Source organism: Euleptes europaea, chromosome 6, assembly GCF_029931775.1.
Source record: "Euleptes europaea isolate rEulEur1 chromosome 6, rEulEur1.hap1, whole genome shotgun sequence".
NCBI classification, from domain to species: Eukaryota; Metazoa; Chordata; class Lepidosauria; order Squamata; family Sphaerodactylidae; genus Euleptes; species Euleptes europaea.
The window spans coordinates 104,940,963-104,963,818 of record NC_079317.1 but is presented as its reverse complement, the minus strand read 5'-3'; the positions used below and the strand labels follow the sequence as shown (position 1 = coordinate 104,963,818).

The 22,856-nt window shown below is 46.8% G+C and overlaps 3 protein-coding genes across 3 annotated transcripts in view; 1 reads left to right on the top strand and 2 right to left on the bottom strand.

Annotated features, from left to right (window-relative positions):
• Positions 1-22,856, bottom strand: part of CARNS1 (carnosine synthase 1) — a 211,244-nt gene that overhangs the window by 138,338 nt on the left and 50,050 nt on the right. The gene's annotated exons all lie outside the window — the stretch shown is intronic.
• PTPRCAP (protein tyrosine phosphatase receptor type C associated protein) lies at positions 1,170-7,506 on the top strand. The gene is made up of 2 exons (XM_056852029.1): positions 1,170-1,292; positions 6,822-7,506. The coding sequence occupies exons 1-2, from the start codon at positions 1,290-1,292 to the stop codon at positions 7,374-7,376; spliced, it is 558 nt and encodes a 185-aa protein (XP_056708007.1). The 5' UTR covers positions 1,170-1,289; the 3' UTR covers positions 7,377-7,506.
• The window catches only part of RPS6KB2 (ribosomal protein S6 kinase B2), a 32,539-nt gene continuing 18,072 nt past the window's right edge, over positions 8,390-22,856 (bottom strand). The window contains exons 11-15 of the mRNA XM_056850947.1: positions 22,503-22,565; positions 10,723-10,800; positions 9,226-9,333; positions 8,982-9,094; positions 8,390-8,707 (exon numbers count right to left, since the gene is read on the bottom strand). Of these exons, the coding sequence (XP_056706925.1) occupies positions 8,533-8,707; positions 8,982-9,094; positions 9,226-9,333; positions 10,723-10,800; positions 22,503-22,565 (537 nt within the window). The 3' untranslated portion in view covers positions 8,390-8,532. The remainder of the gene's footprint in view (positions 8,708-8,981; positions 9,095-9,225; positions 9,334-10,722; positions 10,801-22,502; positions 22,566-22,856) is intronic.

Genomic DNA, 22,856 nt, shown 5'->3' with positions numbered 1-22,856 from the left:
GGAGGTAACAAAGGCCAGGCAGCCCAGACAAATATTCAAGGTACTGGATGACTCAAACAACACTGTAACTTTAAAAAAGTCAACAACAACAGTCAGAGAACATTCAGATAAAGGACAGAGTAATGTGTGTATGCATCTTTACTATGTAGCCTTGCTTGATCTGTTGCTGTCCAGAGTATGCATGTGTGGACTTTTGAATACATTTCTTATTTTGAGTGTTGGAAATTTGTTCTCGGTAACCTTAATAAGCCTGATTCAAACACATTACTGAAAAGGGTGTGAGTGGGAAGGGAGGCTTTTGGTCAATAAATCGCTAATCCCCAGGAGTGTGAAAATGTAGTAAGCTGTCCCTGCAAAACTAGTCAGAACAAAAGCAGATGTGGGCATTAAGTGGAGCCCATAAATGCAACCCAGATGGAGTACTAGCCCTCTTAGTAGGAAATACACTAATTGACCAACTGGGGGTGGCACAGATACCCAGCGAGAAGACAGGAACACCCCTATGGGAGCTTGGTGGGCTTGAAGAGCAGGATGCTGCCAGGCAGAAACCCAGTACAGCCACTGAGCATCCTGACCTCTTGTAGGGCCCAAAGCAGAATGGCACTTGAGAGTCCGCAGGGACTTTCTATAAGAAATGCTATTTATATTCAGCTCTCTGTCACTGCTGTACTCCTGCTTTCTCCTACAGTTGCATCACTGTGGAATCCAAAGTACTACTACAACTTGACTTTCTAAAAATATTACCACCTCAGTTTCAATGGCTATCCTTTCAATACTAGGAACAAATTCCATACATTCAGATGGAAATATTAAAAAGTCCTATAGGAATCAGCTATAAGCTTAAAAGTACAATGATAGCAAGCATATTTTAATATTGTCCTCTACTGTGGTATCTAAGTAGAATGGGAGATATTTTAGCTTTAATAATGGAGTTTTACCCTGAACAGTTGGTACCTCTCCAGGCTCCTTCCCTGCGATACATGACCTAGTAGCTCAATTTTATATATCACACTTGTAAATCAAGTGACATTAAGGAAGTTCCCCTGCTCCCTAAAATAGTTTCTACACTAATTGAAATACAGAGATGGGTGATACTGCTGCAAACTTTGCATAAGGCAGCAAGTGACACTTTACAGCTTCACCTTCCCTGCACATGTGTGTTTGCTCATATGTGCGTACACAGGAAGCGCTCCCCCACCTCGCTTTTCACAAAGCTGCTGCTTGCAAAGTCTCATTTTCTTCAAAGTTCTATGCAGAGCATCCAAGTGAAGACAGCCCTGTGATTCAGAATGGTAAGTTATCTAGCCAGGTCCAGTAGGGGTGTGGAGAGGGAGATGGATTTGAAGGGGAGGGAAAGATGGTCAAATCCAGCAAGGTTGGGTGGTAATGGTGGCAGAGACTGCAAATATCTGACAAGGAGATTTACTGACCCAAGAAAAACCATTGGGACTAGGAAGAGTCTCTTTTGGTCGAATACGCTTGCTTTTACAACTGGGAGAGAAAACACAGCAACTCTTTGATATGTTAACACTTTTCTATTGGGCAAGCTGGGTTTGATTGGTTTTGGGCTCCAGAACCCCAAGTCCAGGTTGCCCAATACCTCATTTGACACACATGGGGGGGAGACCTGAAAAGGAGCTGTCCCTTACTGTGTAACTCCAAGAGGACTAACATCCTTGCTATGCATACACCTATAATCTAACTTCCAGCAAAAAAAGGGGGGCAGATGCTCAGAAAATGACTTACCTAGCTTAGTAACTTTCCCCATGTTTTTACTTTCTTAGACTGCAAACTAGAACTATACTGTATTTGCTCTTGAGTTGCATATTGTAGTAATAAAGTTTATTTAGTTAACACAGACTTCCTTGATTTCTAACCCAACATCCAGACCACATGCCCCATGCTGCTATACACCCTTGGGTAGCTGTACCAGAAGCAGGGAGGAGTCAAAGGAAAGTAAGATAGTGAGAATTCTTAGTAGAGGATTTTAAAAAGTGATTTTCTGCCGTCTTTGGCAGGGCTTCATATCAGTTAGATAATCTTGCTGGGGAGAAAACCCTTACATCTTTGATGTCTGCTACAATCTAACTCCTCCACTTGCTTATCTCTGGTTTTAAGTAACATCTCCTAGGCTTTCTCTTCTCCAAACAAAGTAGAGAAGATCAGGAAGCTACCACTTGCAGCAAAATGCACAAGATGGAGGCATGCCCAGCCTTGATTGGTTAGGTGCCGCCATGCCACACAATCTCCCGCTTCCAGAAAAAAAATGCAGAGGTCTTTATAACAGAATCCTGTTGCTCTAGAGATTTTTTTTTATTGTGGAGGGGAATGTGCTGCACCTGCTAAAGTAGGAAGGCATAGTCCGCAAAAAAATTTAAATGACAACATTCTAGAAGAGCCTTGGAGCATCACATTCTCTTCAGTCCAGTACCCAAGATGTCTAGTTAACAACAAGCATTTTGGGGTTGTAAAACTAGACACTATATCTTTTGAACCGCTTATAGGCCTTTGTTATAATTATATTTCCCCTCCATTGGGGGGCAGGGAATAATGCAGGCTGTGCTGATTCTCTTTCTGTGTGTAAAGTGCCGTCAAGTTGCAGCAGACTTATGGCGACCCCTTTTTGGGGTTTTCATGGCAAGAGATGTACAGAGGTGGTTTGCCAGTGCCTTCCTCTGCACAGCAACCCTGGTATTCCTTGGTGGTCTCCCATCCAAATACTAACCAGGGCTGACCCCTAACCCTGCTTAGCTTCTGAGATCTGACGAGATCAGGCTAGCTCTACTGCTGGTCAATACTAATTGAGCCTAGTGTGCTTTGTAAACTACATTGAGGTGCTGAGAGTCCTGCCTAGCGAGAACAGCATAGAAAGGAGCAAAGCTACATTTCTTATTTTCTGGGCAACTTTGGGGTGTTTCTGCCCTATTTTTTTCTCCATTTAAAAAGACCTTTCTACTGATAGGTACATACTTCATGCCTGGCAGAGTCGCTCATAAATACTGCAGCAGAGGGCCCAGCAAGGCCTTTAATTGACATTATAGTTAACGGAAGGGGAAGGAAAGGCTGTAGGAAGTGGGCTGGTAAGAAAACAATTGCCTTGGCCAAGGCTCAGCAACACATAGGAGGAACCCACCCACCTAATGCTCTATTGGAAACCGGCAATTTGCGTGTGCTGCAGAAGTTGCAGTTAAACATGCCCACAGCCCTGGAAACCTTTTCTGCTATCTTTACTCACACAGAAAGCAGAACTGCACTCTCCCTGTAGAATGGTAATTTTAACCCATTGAAGTGCTGATGCTAGCAGTCTTAAAACACACTAGAACCAGAATCCCTTTCTGTGGAAGCCTTTTCCTTTAGCTGCCTTCCTCTGTTTGTCATTATAGCAGCATAGCTGTGGCTCAGTGGTAGAGCATCTGCTTGGCAGGCAGAATGTCCCAGGTTCAATCCCCGGCAGCTCCAGTTAAAGGGACTGGGCAAGTAGGTGATGGGAAAGACCACTGCTTGAGACCCTGGAGAGCTGCTGCTGGTCTGAGTAGACAATACTGACTTTGATGGACCAAGGGTCTGATTCGGTATAAGGCAACTTCATGTGTTCATGTGCACTTTTGGCTCAACACTCTAAACCAAGGATCCCCAATGTGGTGCCCATGGATGTGTGATTTTAGAAAGAGCTTCTGGAGGTCTGTTTGGCTGTGCAGATTTTTTTTATAAAAAGTTGCTTCGGCAACAACTGCCACCACAACACAAGGATCTTCACTGTGTTAATGTGTGTGTAAACAAGGAAATTTTTTAAAACAATATGCTCACTTTATAAGACATCCTGTTAGCTTCTGCCTGAAACGCTGAAGTATTACTGTTAGAGTTCGATATAAACTCACTCTCTGACATTTTGTGGTTGGCTCCAAGTCTGGAGGCAGCCATTTTGTTGCACCCACTGCCCTGTGGCAGAACTCCAAAGGTGCTCACAGGCTCAAAAAGATTGGGGGCTTCTGCTCTAAGCTTTAATGTCACAACATCTCCTTCACAATTCCTGCCAGCCCCAGCCAAATGGTTAAGCAGGTAAAGTTGCCCAACAGAAGCCCTCTACTTCACTGCAAAAGAGGCTGATTTGCAGGATGTAGGCAAACAAACTGCTCCCCCTCCAGGGGTTTCAGCCTAGATTTAGGTTAAATAAATGTAACCTTTCTTAGATGTCAGGATAATTTATGTAAATGAAGAGGACCAGGGCTACACTTTAGATAGATTTAACCTCTCAGCGCCCTGGCCTGGATAACCCAGGCTAGCCTGATGTCATCAGATTGCAGAAGCTGAGCAGGGTCAACCCTGGCAAGTATTTGGATGGGAGGCCTTCATGGAATTTCAGGGTTGTGACGTGGAAGCAGGCAATGGCAAACCACCTCTGAACGTCTCTTGCCTTGAAAACCGCACCAGGGGTCGCCGTAAGTCAAATGTGATTTGACGGCAAACAAATAAACCCCTCAGCAGCAGTGTGAGGTGGAGCCTTACGACTTGCCTGAGAAAAGATGTGTAAACTGACATCACACAGGCTGTTCCCCTGGATTCTCCTGTTCCTGATGAACATATTGCAGGTTGGGCTGGGTTACAATGGAGGCCCACGTCTCCTTACCTCATTGTACCAATTAAACCTATCTGCTTCTATTACCACACCATCATGTGGAAGACACAACAAAATACAAGGAAAACAGAGCTCCAGGATGCACATAAAGGCTAGCGTGAGCAGAAAGGAACAGAACTGTGAGAAAACAGCAGCAGCTGCTGAGAACGGCAAGTCTAGAGAACGCCTGCCCACACACAGCAGCAAATGTAGCAGGGACCAGTTAAGAACACGAGACCTTTATCACACATGTCTGTTCAAGAAAAAAAAAGACTTGTGACCCTCATGCAGCAAGATGCCATAAAGAGAGCTTCTGGCCTGCCAGCAGGGGAGGGGGATGCTGGTGGGCTAGGAGCTAAAGTTCTGGTGCTAAGCGGATTCTGAATTACCCAGGCAACCCACAGAGGACAAACCTTGGCCTTCCTATACAGATCGCAAGGGTGGTGATGTTGTCTCTCTACCACTACCACATTTTTGTACAGCAATTGGTGAGCTTTTAACTGTTTAGAGTATAAAAGCAAATTTAAACCCAAGCCAGAATTGATTCATCAGAACAAATCTTTGCCATACTGGTGGTCAGCATGTGCCAAATTAATCAGCTGTAGCAAAGGCATAGGCTGGCTAGAGTTTATAGAGAATGTGCTGAGCTGGAAACCTATGACAAACACAGCCTCTAGTCCAATTTGGAGCTTTCCCTCAGTTTCCCACCACAATCTTTTTCTCTATTACTCTGCCACCAGTCTGGCAGCCCCTTTGGCGAGCTAGATAGGAAAGGCTGAAGCAATAGTGCCCTTGTGGTATCTTATGCCACCCATATGCTCACAGCAGACCACTTCACCTCCACACTAACCTTCCATTATAAGGAAGTTCATCGTGGCAGAGCCACCTTTTCACAGTCCAGTAAAGTAAAACAGCAGTGCACAAGGGCTGAGTGGTACAGCGACTGCTAGGCAGGCAGAAAGCCCCAGGTTAGCGCCCATCAGGTAACAAATGGCATGAAAGACCGAGACCCTGTAGAGCTGCTACCAGAGTAGACAATACTGACCTTGAAAGACCAGTGGTCTGACTCAGTACAAAGGCAGGTTCCTGTGACATCTTCTCCATCTGGTCAGCAGGCAAAGAAGTATGAGAAAGGCCATGAGGCACATGATGCATCAGGGGGCCCTGGGAAAACTCATCTCCCTGTTAGTGGACTGTCATTCCTGTACTCTGCCAAATACCAGTACAGACAGAAGCATCCCACAATAACAATTGCTCCCTCCAAAAACTATTAAGGTGCAGGCTTTGATTCCATGAAGAGTACTGAAGCCCCACAGAGTGGGGGAGTGGACTCAGAACAGAGAATCTCAATAGCTTATGTTTTAAAAGAGTATGTTTCAAGCATATCTTCACAGCCATAAGTCCAAAAAGCAAGTAGACAAGGCCTACTTCGCCTACTCAAAAGCCAGAAGAGTGGCTCACCAAGATTTCCAGAAGCCCAGGGTGGGGTTTGAGAACCTGGCATAGCTCCTCACATGTCCCCCAGACTAACAAAACCACAGTAAATTATGCAAAATGTACATGCAATTTTCCTTAATTTGCATAATGTATACAGCTCACACTATTAAGCTTTTCTTGGCACCACAATTTTCTTTTTGACACAGAATACATACTGCCCTGAGTGTCATGGGGGGTAAAGCCTTATTGTGGGATATGACCAGAGACGGAGCATGTACTGAAACCACCATCTCTCTCACTCCTTTGAATAAATGCAAATAGGAAATAGCAGGTAGTCTATAAATCCACAGTGAGGCTGTCAAGCTATTATCAAGTCTACTACAGCATCTAATAGAAAGCTTGAAAAGTACTGATAGTTAGGAATGCAATTAATTCTCTTTTTATGACTCCAGCCTTCCTGGCTACGCTAAGTGATGTTAAAGATACACATTTCTGGTCAACATTAAAAAAACAAAGGGTCTTTTAGCAGTCATAAAGCCTTGTAATTTCATACAGCTCCCCATGCTGCCCATTTATACCCCTCCTCCTTTCAACAGTCTCTTGTAGAATCCAGTTAACATTGCATAATTAGGAGTTAAGAGCAGAATTCAAAGATCCATGGTTATGGTAGCCTCTCCAGAGGTGGAAGAGGCAAGAGGATAACTAGGACTGTGTGTTAGCACTGGCCTCCCAGGGACAGTGACTCATCTTGGCTCCTCTCTTCCCATAGGGTCTCCAGTTCCCCCATGCTCTCTCTGTACTGCTCCTGCTGTTTCCAGTTTTTCTGGAGAACACAAAGGCTTCAGAGGAAGGCAGCAGCAGTCATTCTGATTCAACCACCGTGAGCCTTCTCTTCTGTCTGCTGCTGTTCCTTCTTGTGTTACTGTTCTTAGCCTTGCGCAGGCTGAGCCGTGATTCGGAAGGGAGGTGCCACCCCCGACGTCTGGTGGGAGCCTTGATCCGCCGATGGCAGGCACTCAGGGGGGAGCTGCCCCAGGATGAGGAGCAGAGGGTGGAAGAGCTTGAGGAGCCAGAGCAGCAGCAGGACATGGAGGCGGAGGAGCAACTCCAGCAGGAAGACAACCAGGAGGAAAGGCAGGAAGACCTCAACGACAGCATCAACTCTGAGACCCCTGAAGAGGCTGAGCTACAGCACCCTCCTGAGGAAGATGGTACAAAAGCAACAGAGGGCAGCGCCGAGGCCTTACTTAGTGATCTGCATTCCTTCTCTGGGACAGCAGCCTGGGAGGACAGTGGCAAGCATTTCCACGTCACCACCCTCTAGAAGTTGCAAGAAGAGCACAGCCAGACTCTCCGCAAGGTCAACTATGGACTGAAGTAGTGTTGGGCAGCAGCCCCACCTCTGATGACTTCCATAGACTGAACCCCATCTCAACCCTAGTGCATGGCAGAGGCTCATCAGGGACCACTCTACCCACTTCCCTCTTTGTAACTACAACCCTTCACTCGCTTGCTCTCACCTGCCTCAAAAATGGCAGCTCATTTTGGGAATGTACCTTCCTTGTGATAATAAAGCAGAAGGAATACGTTTGCACACCTCCTGCACCAGTAATGGGTCGCTGGGTCTCTTGCTATAATAATTGCACTTAGCTTCGACAGAGGTCTTTTTGAGGCTTCAAAGCACTTCATATGTGTCACAGTGCTAGTGCTAATACTACCTATTAGTCCTTTCAACAAGCACCCATTTTCTGAGCATGCATCTAACCAAAACAATTTGGTTGTCAATACCTGGGATTCATTCGTAGCCAAGAATATAAAGGTATGAAGCAAAGTGGATTGTGGCCATGGGAGAGGACTTTCCTTGTACTGCCCATTAGGCAAACGTAAAGGGGGGAGGGCAACAGTTTTTTGGTACCAGGTGTTTTCTGGGCAAAGGACAGATAAAGACCCATGGAGAGGGTATAACTCCACCCAGAAGGTCATATCCAGCCACCAATGGCAAAGGGATCTTCCCTCGCCTAGTAAATGCTAAACCTATAATTGACACAGATACAGCAGCAGTGAGGGAAGCCAGCCCCTACACCTCCACTGTGATCCCCTGGCAGAGCCCTCCCAGTCCCAATGCACACTCAAGCACACACACTGCTAGAAGGAGGCAGATATATCCAGCTGTCGGCAGGTGCCTTGCAACTGGTCCTTTCTCCATCCTAAGCTTTGTCCACTCCCACCGTAATTCATTATACATTGAATCGAAAGCACCTCATGTAGGGATAGTTCCCCACAACGGGGAAACACCAGCACCACGGGCTTCTGCAGCCGGGAAGGAAGGCCGGCCCTTGCAACAGGAAGACCACATGCTCCTCAGCTGGACTCAAAAGGCCCTGTGGTCCAGCTCTATTCCCTGCCATGCCCTGTCCAGCAAGCAGAGAGCAATGCCCCATGGGGAGGCAGACCGTCCAATTATTTCCTTATTGGCCCAGCTACCGTGCCCTCCCTCGGCTTCCCTTTTGCTTCTGCTTCTTGGCACCTGATGGCGTTTTGATGGGCAGTGGGGCAGTAACCTCTGGCACAGGCATGAGGGGAGGGGATGACAGCTCCATCATTTCCACAGTTGTGCTTGGCTTGAAGGCCTCAAAGGGTAAAAACTTCACTGGGCTGCAAAAGAGGAGGTTAAGCTGATTACCTGCTTGGCCACATCCACACCATCCTGCTCTGCCCTACCTCCCAAAGCCTTCCCATGATACTTTTAGCTCTGAGGCCCAAATGGGAAGAGTCATCAGCACAGAAGATCCCCGGGAAGGGCACACCAGAAGCAGCATTTCTTCTGATGTGCAAGGACTTCTGATGTCCTCCCCCCTTCCTGCTAATCCAGTCCCAAAGGATGATGACTCTAAGTAACCATCTGGCTCTGCCTCACTCCAGCATTTACCTGACAGGTGTGCGGGGGCTACTGTTGAGACGACGTGGAGATCGTAGCTTGGGCTGGAAGGAAAAGCCTTCCTTGATGCTCTCCAATACTGATGGGGCTACGTAAGTGAATCCCTACAGAAAAAGCACATGGTCAACAGTGCCATAATGCCGGCTTGGGATCTGGCAACTCTTCAGAGTAGCTCAAGGAGGGCTCTGATACCCCCATCTTCTCGGCACTGTATCTTCTGTTAGGCATCCCTTACCAAGAAGGCCTGGTTGGCACTCTCGCTGAGGGAGCTGTCGTCAGGACTATCCACAGGTGTCTGGCGAGTGAAGCGGGTGTCAAACTGGCTGACATCGTCTTCTGATTGCTGTAGGTGGTAACAGGAGGGGAAGATGACTGTGCCGTGATAAAAAAAGAACCTGCAGTCGTTTCACAGCATGGGACCTCATACATCACTATAATGCTGACTACACAGGCTTTATTGGGAAGAACATGAGAGACATGCCATATCTTCAACAAACCCCATGGATGAGGCCCTGGAGATCTGTGACACAGTCTTCAGAAGAAGAAGAAGAGTTGGTTTTTATATGCCGACTTTCTATACCACTTAAGGCAGAATCAAACCAGCTTACAATCACCTTCCCTTCCCCTCCCCACAACAGACACCTTGTGAGGTAGGTGGGGCTGAGAGAGCTCTAAGAGAGCTGTGACTAGCCTAAGGTCACCCAGCTGGCTTTGTGTGTAGGTGTGGGGAAACAAATCCAGTTCACCAGATTAGCCTCCACCGCTCATGTGGAGGAGTGGGGAATCAAACCCGGTTCTCCAGTTCAGAGTCCACCACGCCAAACCACCATTGTTAACCACTGTACCACACTGTTTCCTTTAATTTTCCTTCAAAAGCATCTGTGTAAGAACTCTTCCCCCTCCCCATCATGATATTTCCTGAATACATCTAAGCAATCCTAAAGTGTAATTAGTCCCAGAAAAGAAAGTGATGAATTTCCAGTCTTTTTTCTCTGCAGCAGTTACAGTAATGTGCATACAATTTCTATCTGAGAAATGGTACAAGGGGGGAAAGGGTTAAGCCCTTTTCTGCTGGCAGCACAGCCACTCCAGTTAAAAATTAGGTCTCCTTGTAACTGTTTTCACTTAAAATTAAAGATGCCAGGAGATTTGAACACAGATCTCTAGCACCCCAATTTAGAAGGCTCTCCTGAGTAACATACACAAGACCAATTGACATGAATTAGTTACCACTTAATATCCTTTTAGTCATCTTATCACAGATAAAGTGGTAACATTTCCCCAATAATTCAATGTAAACTCAAGAGCCACTAGGGATTCTAATTCGTTTTCATGACTATACGCACAGCCCTGTCCCTCCGGCCACCACACATCATCTGTGTATCAAAGATAGAAAAAGTGGACTGAAATTGCCACAAGAGGTTAAATCCAAAATAAAATTATCTCCCAGCCCAATTACATATACATCATTAGTAACTGGCATAGAGGAAAGCAACCAAAGAACTGAGTATGCATAAGGCAAGAGGACAGGCACACAGTTTTAAAAGGAAGTTGGCAACTGAATCATGGCAAAGTCAATCTAGGGAATGTGGTAGGAGCAGATTGTGATCAATGCCTCTTTTGCTCAGTCTCCCTCCATAAACCATCTCCCAAGCTGCAGAGCAAGATAAAAGGCCAAGAAAGTGAAATAGCAAGGAGATGGGGGAAGGGGGAATAAGGGTGGTGACCCTACCAAAGAGGGCCGGAAAGGTGGGTCAACACTCCTGGCCAGCAAGTCATCCCAGTTGATGTGTCGAAAGAACGGGTGCCTCTGAGAGAAGAAGGTAAAGAAGTTAGCGCCACCCAGAACTCCCTGGAGTTCCTAACACATACACTTCTTAACTCCATTTGTACATCTGTGCTCTCTAATTCCTGCAAGACTGTGGATATATCTTAGTCTGGATGGGAAAATCACACTGCAGAGGATTTTTTTTAAAAATAGGATTACAGGACAAACCTTTCCTTGACTTTCCCTGTCCTACTTTGCTACTTAGCAAGCGCAGCAACCTAAGAAAGAAGAAAGGCTGCCGCCCTAACAGATGCATCCGTCATTACACTTCTAATTGAAATATCAAGCAGAAAGACTGGATCCTCCAAATCCTCTTAACAGCAGCTCTTTTACCTAGGTGACAAATTCAAGTCAAAGAAAATTCCTTTCATGTACAGAATCTGGGCCAGTCTGTGTGTGTGTGTGTGTAAAGTGCAGTCAAGTCGCAGCCAACCTATGGCGACCCCTTATGGGGTTTTCAAGGCAAGAGGCTAACAGAGTGGTTTGCCAGTGCCTTCCTCTGCACAGCAACCCTGGTATTCCTTGGTGATCTCCCATCCAAATACTAACCAGGGCTGACCCTGCTTAGCTTCTGAGATCTGACGAGATCAGGCTAGCCTTGGCCATCCAGGTCAGGGCGGGCCAGTCTATACAATGCAGAAAAAGCATGCGGTATAGCCCTCCAGGGACTCTACAGCTTCAGGAACAGGGAACCGAAACTCACACGTCTGAGTATTTCTCCCAGGTAAAAAACCCTTTCCCCCCCATAGACAGCAAGTTTATCCAGATAGAAGCATTCTACCTGTCAGGGTTTGGGGTTCTTTTTATCCTGAAACCATGCTCTTCTTCTGGATTTGCAGCTCAGTTTCCAGTGACCTCAGACTAGATGGCAGAATCAAGCAGCAATTCTAGTTTATAAGGTGCTGCTCAATTCTTGTAAACCTTTTCTGTAAAAGCTACACACCATCATAAAAGTCACACAATGAGTGACTTTTTCAAAAGTACTTCTCACCCAAACACTAAGGAACGTTAACATCTTGCTCACCAAGCCTCCCCCATCCCAAAGGTATAACGGGCTTGCAAGTGAATGGCTAGCTATCAGCAATGCAGTGCTTTATGAGCCAGGAAGAAGAGTCTTAGTGGTGGCAGGCAGGATCCAGGACATTAGCTGGAAATAATCTCCACATTAACCCAAATTATATGCTACAGAAGTCTAAATTATGCAAGCAAATTAAAGAATATATGCAAGTATTTCTCACTTTGTATAAATTTAGAAGGCTGCGCTCGCCAGAGGCAGTTGTGTTGTGAGTCTGCAGGACCCAGTTTCAAAAGAGTTGCTGTTTCCTGAGTGAGGAGGGTTGGAGTGACTGGGGTTAATTGCTGGCTCCACCCTCTGCTGTTGACTGTTGAGGGATGGGACTAAGAGTTGTTCATTTAAAAGGCTGCGCTTGCCAGAGGCGTGAGCCAAAGGGGTCTGGCCTGGGGACCCTGTAAGCTTCTGAAAAGCTTCACCATTTTTAATGTGTTGAGTGTTTTTGCTTCATCAAGCGGTTGTCAGGGGACCAGTCAGAGAAGTGCTAGAAAAAAGCTTAGGAACTTCACCAATGGATCACAGTAGTGTGGCTAGTGAGGGGGCTGAGGCAGTAACGTGCAGGGTCTGTGGCATGTTTGCATTCTTACCTGAGGGTGACAATAATTACACGTGCAGGAAGTGTAAGTTGGTAGTTCTACTAGAGCAGTAGTCGGCAAACCACGGCTCGCGAGCCGCATGTGGCTCTTTGGCCCCTTGAGTGCTGCTCCCGAGGTTGCAATCAAGAAAACTGCCGGTGCGCTGAGTCAGCGCGGCGCAACCCCAACTCTCCAGAGGCTCCGAAAGGGGCTCCCCGAAGGGCTTAAGCCGACTACAAATCCTAGCAGCCTCTCCCCTGCGCATGCGCCCTCCCGCCACGCCAGAGCCAGCGCATGCGTGGCGACCGCCCGGCCTGGTCCTCTGAACAAGGCGGACGGCGATTGGCCACGGAGGGGAGGCTGAGTCGTGCGAGGCGCAGTGACGGAAGGCGCGGGGGGCAAATGGCGGAGAGATGGTCCAGGGCCCTGTTCCCAGAGCAGCCGCAGTAGTCACACTTGTCCCGGCGCCTAGGAAGCGGCGGCGCAGGATGAGGAGGCGGCGGTGGCGCTCCTGCTGTTGCTGATGACTTCGGCGGCGCTGCAAGCCCCGGCGAGGAGGCTGGGAAGGGATCTGCCGGAGGCGTCGCCTGAAGAGACCCAAGCGGGCGCTCAGTCAGTCGGTCGGCCAGAGCGACGGTCGGCCGGGCCGGGTGGCGGTTGGGGATTCGAAGGGTGACACGCATGCGCGTGAGGCCAGGGAGCGCCCCCTCCCCCCTCTGCCTATCCCGGTGGAGGCTCCGTCTCTCTTGTTTTTCTCGCGCACCCGCTCCCCTCCCTGGGCCTTGCTGAGGTGAGTCCTGAGAGAGACCGAGGCGAAGGCCTCGCCGGCCTCCCCTCTGTGATGGCCGCGGCGGAGGGAGGGATGGAGAGAGAGAAAGACAACTTATTCTTTTCCTCGCATTCAGGCCACAGGAAGGGAGGCCGGGTTGGGTTAGGGGAGGGGAGTCAGACAGGCCGAATTGGGGACTGGGAGGAGAAAGAAAGAGGCCTGGATGCTGGGGGTGGCATTACTTCCAGGCTGCCTTCCCCTTTTTTACTCGGGAGTAGGAGGCGTCCTGAGCTCTTCCTCCACTGCCACCATTATTCGAGACTACGGAAGAGGAGATGGGCCGGCAAGGAGAAGAAGAAGCCTGGTCGAGTCGGGGAGGAGGCTTGAGTAGCCGGGAAGCCTATCATCCCTCCCCTGTTTGGGACTGGATCCTCCTCCTCGGCTCGAATCGGGCTTCTTCCCTCTCCCCCCCCCCGCGGTACTCTTGCGTAAGGGGGGTATCAGGCTGCGAGGGTTGTGCGCAGATGAGAGGCCAGGCTTCCCCACCCCCGCCATTGAGTTCAGGGAATTGGGTGGGAGGGAAGTTACGTCGTCGTCCCCCGCCGCGGTCCAGGGACATTCTGCTGAGCCATTGGGGCAGTGCTCGTCGCTACCTATATAGTTTAAGTTTAAGAAATTTGGCTCTCAAAAGAAATTGCCGACCACTGTACTAGAGGAAAAGATACAGGGACTTGAGGCACGCTTGCCACACTCTATTTTATAAAGGAAGGTGAAGAATTAATGGACAGAACTCATGAAGCACTCTTTAGGGGGCAAGAGGAGGAGGAGAGTAAGGAATCTCCACAAATGGATGAGCAACCAACCCAGGAGGAATGTGACCTACAGGAGCAGGAAAATCAGGACTCATTCTGATCCTCTGTTGCTCAGCAATTGGTTCCAGGTTCTTCCCATAGATTCTGGATCACTGAAACAAGGGCTACCTCCCCAAAGCTTGAAAGAAATTTCTCAGCCTCCTGTGAATGAGCGGACTCGAGCTTCTGCTCCCCAATTTAGGAAGAGACATGTTCTGGTAATTGGGGATTTCCTACTGAGAGGGGTAGAGTCTAAGGTGTGCCGACCAGACTTGTTGTCGCGAAAGGTCTGCTGTCTACCAGGTGAACGCATTTAGGATATGACAGAAAGGGTAGGAAGACTCATCAAGCCCACAGATTATTACCCCTTCTTGCTTATTCATGTGGGAACAAATGATATTGCCCAACACAGCCCTGAACATATTAAAAGAGACTATGAGGCTCTGGGTAAAAAGGTGAAGGACCGAGGTTGATTTCATGATTGTTCTTGCTAGAGAACAAATCTTGCGAATCTTGTCGGATGGGAGAACCAGGGAGTTGGCGACGGTGTCTATGTACACTCCTAGATGGCGAAGATGTTGGGTCGGAGTGAGATGGCTTTTCTTGTGGTTGACTAGAAAGCCGTGGCTGTCTAATAGCTGGAGCACGATGTTTGTGTGTTGGATACTTTGCTCTCTTGACGATGAGCAAATTAGAATGTCGTCGAGATATGGGTGGAGCCGTACGCCCTCCTGACGTGCTAGGGCTACCAAGGTCACCAGGACCTTGGTGAAGACTCGTGGGGCTGAACCGAGACCGAAGGGGAGTGCCCTGAATTGAAAATGATGACCATTGTGTAGGAACCTGAGGTATCGCCGGTGATCTGGGTGAATAGATACGTGAAGGTAGGCCTCGGTCAAGTCCACGGAGGTTAAGAAGTCTCCTGGTCTTAAAGCCTCTGCTATTGAATGTAGAGTCTCCATCCTGAAGCGTCTGTATGTGACATGCTTGTTCAGGTATTTCAGATCAAGGATGGCCCGCCATCCTCCGTCTGTTTTCGGCACAGTAAAGAACACGGAATATATGCCCAACGATTGCTCCGAGGGGACTACATATTCTATGGCCTTGATTTCCAACAGATGTTGGATAGCCGTTAAGGTTCTGAGTTTCTTGTCTGGTTGTCGAGACACAGGAGACACTACTAGACGATCTCGTGGTCTTTTGCAGAATTGAATTTGGTAGCCGTGGGTGACAGTCTGTAAGACCCAATGGTCTGTGTGGGCAGGAGACCATTGGTGGTGAAAGAGGCTGAGTCTGCCTCCTACTGGTTGTTGTCTGGCGTCACTGTCTTGGTTGACGAAAGGACTTGTCACCTCTGTCATTTTGGAAATTCTGGGGTCTTGAGGAATTTTTAGGGAAGCGCCCTCCTCTACGAAAGGATCCCCTTCCGTAATTCCATTGACCTCTCTTCTGCTCAGGTCTGTAACGTGAGTATGGGTGGTAGGGACGAAAGGAAGTAGGGCTAGAGAACCCTTTGGATTCCTTGCGAAGGCTTCTGGGCAAGTATTTCTTTTTATCCTTTGATTCTACTAATATTTCTTCCAACTTGTCCCCAAATAATTTCTTTCCTACATATGGGTAACCCATTAACACTGCTTTTGATCTATGTTCAGTTTGCCATGGGCGCAGCCAAAGGGCCCGTCTGGCAGCTGTTGCAGTGGCTAAAGCCCTAGCCGAGAAGCACATGGTATCTAGTGTAGAATCAGCCAGGAAGGAGACTGCCTTAAGGATTCTAGATACTCCCTCCATAGCACTTCTATCCTCCTCTGGGATCAGTTTAGCTAACTTCCTAGTCCAGACAATAGCTGCTCTGGACACTAGGGCGGATGTAATAGAGGAGCTAATGGCTAAAGCTGAGGCTTCGTGGGCTTTTTTACAGGCCAGCTCCGTCTTTCTGTCTGCAGGGTCCTTAATAGACACTAAACCTTCCTCAGTGACAGTGTCAGAGGTATGTAGTGCAGTAATGGGGTTTTCCACTAGAGGGACTTTTAACAGATCAGCAGTATTACTGGCTATGTTATAAAGCTTTCTGGTAGTCTGAGGGAACTGTTTCCCCCCCATGGGCTTGTCCCATTCCCCTTTTAGTAGAGATAAAAAATAGTCAGGTACAGGTACCACAGTATCAGAGGTAGTATAGGAATGAAAGAATTCCTTAGCGCCTTTCTTTTTCTCCTGAGATGTGGTAGAATCATCAGAGAGATCTAATGCAGCCAACACCTTTATTAAAAATGGCTGGAGGTCATCAGCCTCAAAAATCCTAGTTTGCTTAGTTGGTTTTGGCAAAGAGTCTTCTCCTTCTGAGGAGAATTCGCCTTCCTCTCTATCTGAAACTTCATTATCAGAAGATAGAGGTGATGGCTCCTGTTCTGATACCCGAGGCTGGGAAGAAGAGGTAGCCTTCAAGGCTGCTTTAGTGGGCCAACCGCCTCCCCCCTGAGAACGATGAGGGCCACTTCGCTGCCCGCCGCCCGCTTGATTAATTTCCTGGGGACCATGGAGGTCTCGACCGGGCGCTTGCACTCCGGCAATAGAAGGGGGAGGGGAGGGGAGCTGTGCGGCTCTTAAACCCTCTGTGAAAGCGTCCTTGATTAATGAGGCGAGCTCCGCTCTCAGGAGAGCAATTTCGCTCACGGCCGACTGGGAGGGAAGGGAGGGGGGGAGTACATTACCAGCGTCCGATGTGCTCCGACTGGGTATAAGTGGAGGCGAGACGCCTACGGCCTGATCAATGGATTGCGCGCTGGTAGAGGGGATAGCGGCCGAAGTCGCTGTATTTCCCCGGCCGTTCCCGGTTCCGGAGGTTGAGGGCTTGCTTTTAGCGGACTTATCCGCCGTAGATAAGCAGGCGCGAGCAGCAGACAGAAGGCGTTTACCGCTTCCCTGGCGAGAAGAGCCTTTCTTGCGCTTGCCGGTGGTTTTCTTTGATTTGCCTTTTTGATCACCGGAGTGATCGTTTGCAGGCGGATCCCGAGCGTCTGGCATAGCCTGGAGTAGGCCCGGGTCCAAATCCCCCTCAGAAACATAGGTATCGGGGCGATCGGTCGCCATTTTGTTTTGGCGGGAAGGAGAAAAAACTTTACCCTGCCCTGCCTCAGAAGATAGATTAGAGACAGAGTAAGAATAGAGTAAAAAGATTTTTTTTTTATTTTATTTTTTTTGGATAGAGTAGAAAACAGAAAGGAATAGAATAAGGAAATTTAAGCTCTTGTATATCTCTAAGAAGAGAGCTGTGATTACACTGCTCTCCCGGAGCGAGGCAGGAACAAGACTGGAAAGGGCGGGGGCGTTCCCTCCAGGGATAGGCAGTTAAAGTTTTAGGTCCTGCCTCCCGGAACAAGAGGAAGAGGAAACACCACTCTAAGATGGCCTCCTCTCCCAGAGCGAGAAAGGGTAGGAAGACTCATCAAGCCCACAGATTATTACCCCTTCTTGCTTATTCATGTGGGAACAAATGATATTGCCCAACACAGCCCTGAACATATTAAAAGAGACTATGAGGCTCTGGGTAAAAAGGTGAAGGACCTTGGGGCGCAGGTTGGTTTTCATCAGTACTTCCTGTCAAAGTTCGTGGCTTAGTACAGGAAAGAAGAATACTACAAATTAATGACTGGCTGCGTAGAAGATTGGAGATGGGCAAATGTTGTCTCCATCTTCAAGAAGGGGAAAAAGGAAGATTCGGGTAACTACCGACCCATCAGCTTGACTTCTATATCAGGAAAAGTTTTTGAACAAATCAAACAATCAGTCCTTAGAAAGGATGGATCTGATCACTAAGAGCCAGCATGGGTTTCTCAAGAATAAGTCACGCCAGACAAATCTTATCTCCTTTTTTGAGAAAGTTACTACCTTGCTGGATCAGGGAAATGCTGTAGACATAGTTTATCTAGATTTCAGTAAGGCTTTTGGATAAGGTTCCACATAGTATTCTAGTTGACAAATTGGGAAAATGTGGTTTTCATCCTATTCATGTTAGGTGGATCTGTAACTGGTTGACAGATTGCACCCAAAGAGCGCTTGTTAATGGTTCCTCATCCACTTGGAGAGAAGTGACTAGTGGAGTTCCTCAGGGATCTGTCCTGGGCCCTGTGTTGTTCAACATAGTATCATAGAATCATAGAGTTGGAAGGGACCACCAGGGCCATCAAGTCCAACCCCCTGCACAACGCAGGAAATTCACAACTACCTCCCCCCTCCACACCCCTAGTGACCAGAAGATGGCCAAGATGCCCTCCCTCTCATCATCTGCCTAAGGTCACAGAATCAGCATTGCTGACAGATGGCCATCTAGCCTCTTCTTAAAAACTTCCAGGGAAGGAGAGCTTACCACCTCCCGAGGAAGCCTGTTCCACTGAGGAACCGCTCTGTTAGAAAATTCTTCCTAATGTCTAGACGGAAACACTTTTGATTTAATTTCAACCCGTTGGTTCTGGTCCGACCCTCTGGGGCAACAGAAAACAACTCGCCCCCCTCCTCTATATGTCAGCCCTTCAAGTACTTGAAGATGGTTATCATATCCCCGCTCAGTCCTCTCCTCTTCAGGCTGAACATACCCAGCTCCTTCAACCTTTCCTCATAGGACTTGGTCTCCAGACCCCTCACCATCTTTGTTGCCCTTCTCTGGACACGTTCCAGCTTGTCTACATCTTTCTTAAATTGTGGTGCCCAAAACTGAACACAGAACTCTAGCTGAGGTCTAACCAGAGCAGAGTAAAGCGATACCATCACTTCGGGTGATCTGGACACTATACTTCTGTTGATGCAGCCCAAGACTGCATTTGTAAACATCTTTATAAATAATTTTGATGAAGGAATAGAGGGGATGCTTATTAAATTTGCAGATGATACTAAATTGGGAGGGGTAGCAAACATGAAGGAGCCCCGTGGCGCTGAGTGTTAAGCTGCAGTACTGCAGTCAAAAGCTCTGCTCACAACCTGAGTTCGATCCCGACGGAAGTTGGTTTCAGGTAGTTGGCTCAAGGTTGACTTCCATCCTTCCGAGGTTGGTAAAATGAGTACCCAGCTTGCTGGGTGTAAAGGGGAGATGACTGGGGAAGGCACTGGCAAACCACCCCGTAAACAAAGTCTGCCTAGGAAACATCAGGATGTGACGTCACCCCATGGGTCTGGAATGACCCGGTGCTTGCACAGAGGACCTTTACCTTTGTCATAGGCTAAGGTGACTTAAATACGAAATTTGCCTATCAGACATTTATATAGAGCTCAAATGTTAAGAATAAAAGCCTCCCTGACCTAGATAAGATAAATGTACAACTGCAAGGACATAAGCCACCTATCTTACTGTCTTGGACAGTTCCACTAACTGAGGGTCTTTCTCCCCTAAGTCTTGGAGTAAGGACAGATAAGAAGAGGAGGAAGGAAGAATATGTCTCAGGACACTGCTGATTGTGAAATGTGCAGATGCTGTATGATGTAATGGTGTAATAAAGTTCTAACCTCTAAACTGCAAGGCTAGTCAAGGCAAGGATATGTAATGCAATGTAGGCATATAATTATGTTTTATGATTTAAAGGTGTTAACATTATATTATTGATTTACAAATGAATGTATTAAATACGTCTTGTGCGGGAGAAAACAATGATGTTAAAATTGAGTATATAAAGTACTTGTGAAGCTAAAAACTAATAGTTTATGGTTTAGTAAAATAGACACAGAGGATGTGGATGTCCAAATATGGTCTTACAAGGATGCAGTATTAATGCCTTGTCAAGTATCATAACTCTTTATTCCACAGGTGCAGAAGGCAAGCACTTTAAGGTTGCTGGTGCTTTATCCCAAACTCCACAGATGCAGGGGCACCCACATATCAGATAACACTGAACTGGAGTGAATATAAGGGAGAGCTGCACAGCCAGTAGTGAGGAGAGTTGGTGGAGGACAACACTGGTCGTCTGGCCTCACTCTCCCCACATGTCTAAGTTGTAAAACCAGAGAGAATTGGTGGAGGACGACACTGGTCGTCTGGCCTCATTCTCTTCATCTCTTGCGTGAAGATGTAGAAATTAAGGAGTTGATGGAAGATGGCTTAGGCTGTCTGACCTCACTCGCTCCACACATCTCAAAGATGTAAAACCTGGAAGAATGATTGGTAGAGGACAATACTGGTTGTCTGGCTATGACATTCTATCCTTCCATTTCTTACATGAGATGGGACTCCAACTTCTTGTGAGAATGGGAAAGACTCCTCTTGAGGGAGATTTCAAGATGACATGCTAAGGCTTGATGTCTGAAATGACTGCTTGCAGACTATTCCATAAGGATGGAGACTCTTAGAAAACCTACTAACCTTACTGTGGGCCTAAGAGTATTGGATCATTCCATATTTGGAACACTGACATCTCATTAACTCCTGCAAGGATTAATGAGTTCTCACTAAAAGATCTAAATGGTCTGACTTGGCTTTCCTTAAGAAACAAGGAAGTTGTGAAACCCAAGTCACAGAACTGAAGAGATTAGAAACATGATTCTTAGATACTCTTAGAGAATCCTCTAAGCAATCAGAGATATCTCTCAGGGTATGAGCCAGAGGTTTCCCCAACGGGCAGGGGACGCTTCTGCACTCAGTTACAAAGATAGTACATACACAGTATAGTATATACATGGATCTTAATCCATGGAGCTGTTGAGCTCTCACACAGAACTATAGGTTATTAAAGCTACACATAGCTACAAAAGCACTGACTGACTTCAGCTTTGCATACACATAATCCTGTCCTTACATGGATCAGAGGGCTTTCCATAGGCTAAGACCAATATAAGAATTCTCTATGGTTTCTTAATCTAACATGAAATACTTAAAGAGCTTTTAGACTTCAGCTCTCATAGAAACTAGAAACCAGAGATTTTCTGATCTTTTGCATATACCAAAGATAATGCAAGAACATAGAAACATTGGAAAAGATTCTGTTCTTACATATTGCTATCTTTTGTCCTAAGATATTGCTATGATGCTAAAGAATGATTTGAGTTTGAGATGCCTTAGCTAATCAAATCTTTCTTTCCTTACATTTAACCATCTTTTGACAGGATTTCTGTAACTGATATATTCCTGGATGAAGTGCATTACAGGTTTAAGGTTTGAAAACCTAAATAGAGAAATTGCTTATAAAGATTGTTTGAAACTGCTTGCATAAATGAACATGTAAAAGAATCATAATGTTTGTACTTTATGACATGTTTTTAAGAGTGTGTAAATGTTCACAGAGATATATTTTATGTGAAATAAATGGTAAAATGAAACCCACTGTTTATAAATTTATTTGGCACACTTCAAGAAAAAGACTTGCTTTTTAAAAGTAAGTAAATCATTAAGTATGCCTTGGTGACTGGCTGAATAAGATAATATATCCCTTCTCAGGAAAGTGGTCTTTTCTTAGAGCCTAGTCACATCAACGGCATGAACTGTGACACCTTTACTTTAGCAAATACAGTAGAAGACAGAGCCAGGATCCAGGATGATCTTGACAGGCTGGAGAATTGGGCTAAAACTAATAAAATGCACTTCAACAAAGACAAAAGTAAAGTTCTGCATTTAGGTAGGAAAAATCAAATGCATAATTATAGGATGGGGGAGACTTGTCTGAACAGTAGTGTGTGCGAAAAGGATCTTGGGGTCTTAGTAGACCAAACACTGAACATGAGTCAGCAGTGTGATGCGGTAGCTAAAAAGGCAAATGCGGTCTTGGGCTGCATCAACAGAAGTATAGTGTCCAGACCACGCGAAGTGATGGTATCGCTTTACTCTGGTTAGACCTCACCTAGAGTACTGTGTTCAGTTTTGGGCACAGCAATTTAAGAAAGATGTAGACAAGCTGGAACGTGTCCAGAGAAGGGCAACAAAGATGGTGAGGGGTCTGCAGACCAAGTCCTATGAGGAAAGGTTGAAGGAGCTGGGTATGTTTAGCCTGAAGAGGAGAGGACTGAGCGGGGATATGATAACCATCTTCAAGTACTTGAAGGGCTGACATATAGAGGAGGGGGGCGAGTTGTTTTCTGTTGCCCCAGAGGGTCGGACCAGAACCAACGGGTTGAAATTAAATCAAAAGTGTTTCCGTCTAGACATTAGGAAGAATTTTCTAACAGTTAGAGCAGTTCCTCAGTGGAACAGGCTTCCTCGGGAGGTGGTAGGCTCTCCTTCCCCGGAGGTTTTTAAGAAGAGGCTAGATGGCCATCAGCCAGCAATGCTGATTCTGTGACCTTAGGCAGATGATGAGGGAAGGCAGATGATGAGAGGGAAGGCATCTTGGCCATCATTCTGTGCCCAACATGCAGCCCTGGACATGATACCCTTTTGTAGTAAGATGCCTGTCTGGAGTAAGCCTACTTATTGTCCTCCCCCACCCCTCCGTTCCCAATTTTACCTGCACATCTGCAGCATCACCAGGACAACCCCCAATCCTCTGATTGGGATTTCTCTTGAGGAACTGGGGAGGGAAGAGAACACATGCAATAAATATTGTCTTGAGCAGTCCCAAACTCATCAGCCGTGACTCACAGTGGTCAGCCTTCAACATTGCAGTTGATGATGCCCTTCATTCATTCACTGCTGTGAACGCAGAACTCATTTGCACCCCATGATTATTATAAACCTTTTCACATAAAAAGTATATACAGGAACTCTAGAACAAGAGAAGTTATCAAGAATGTCTATTAATAGCATTGCCTCATCCAATCTTTTACCCAGAACTACAAAAGTAGTTCTGCTGTAGACAGCC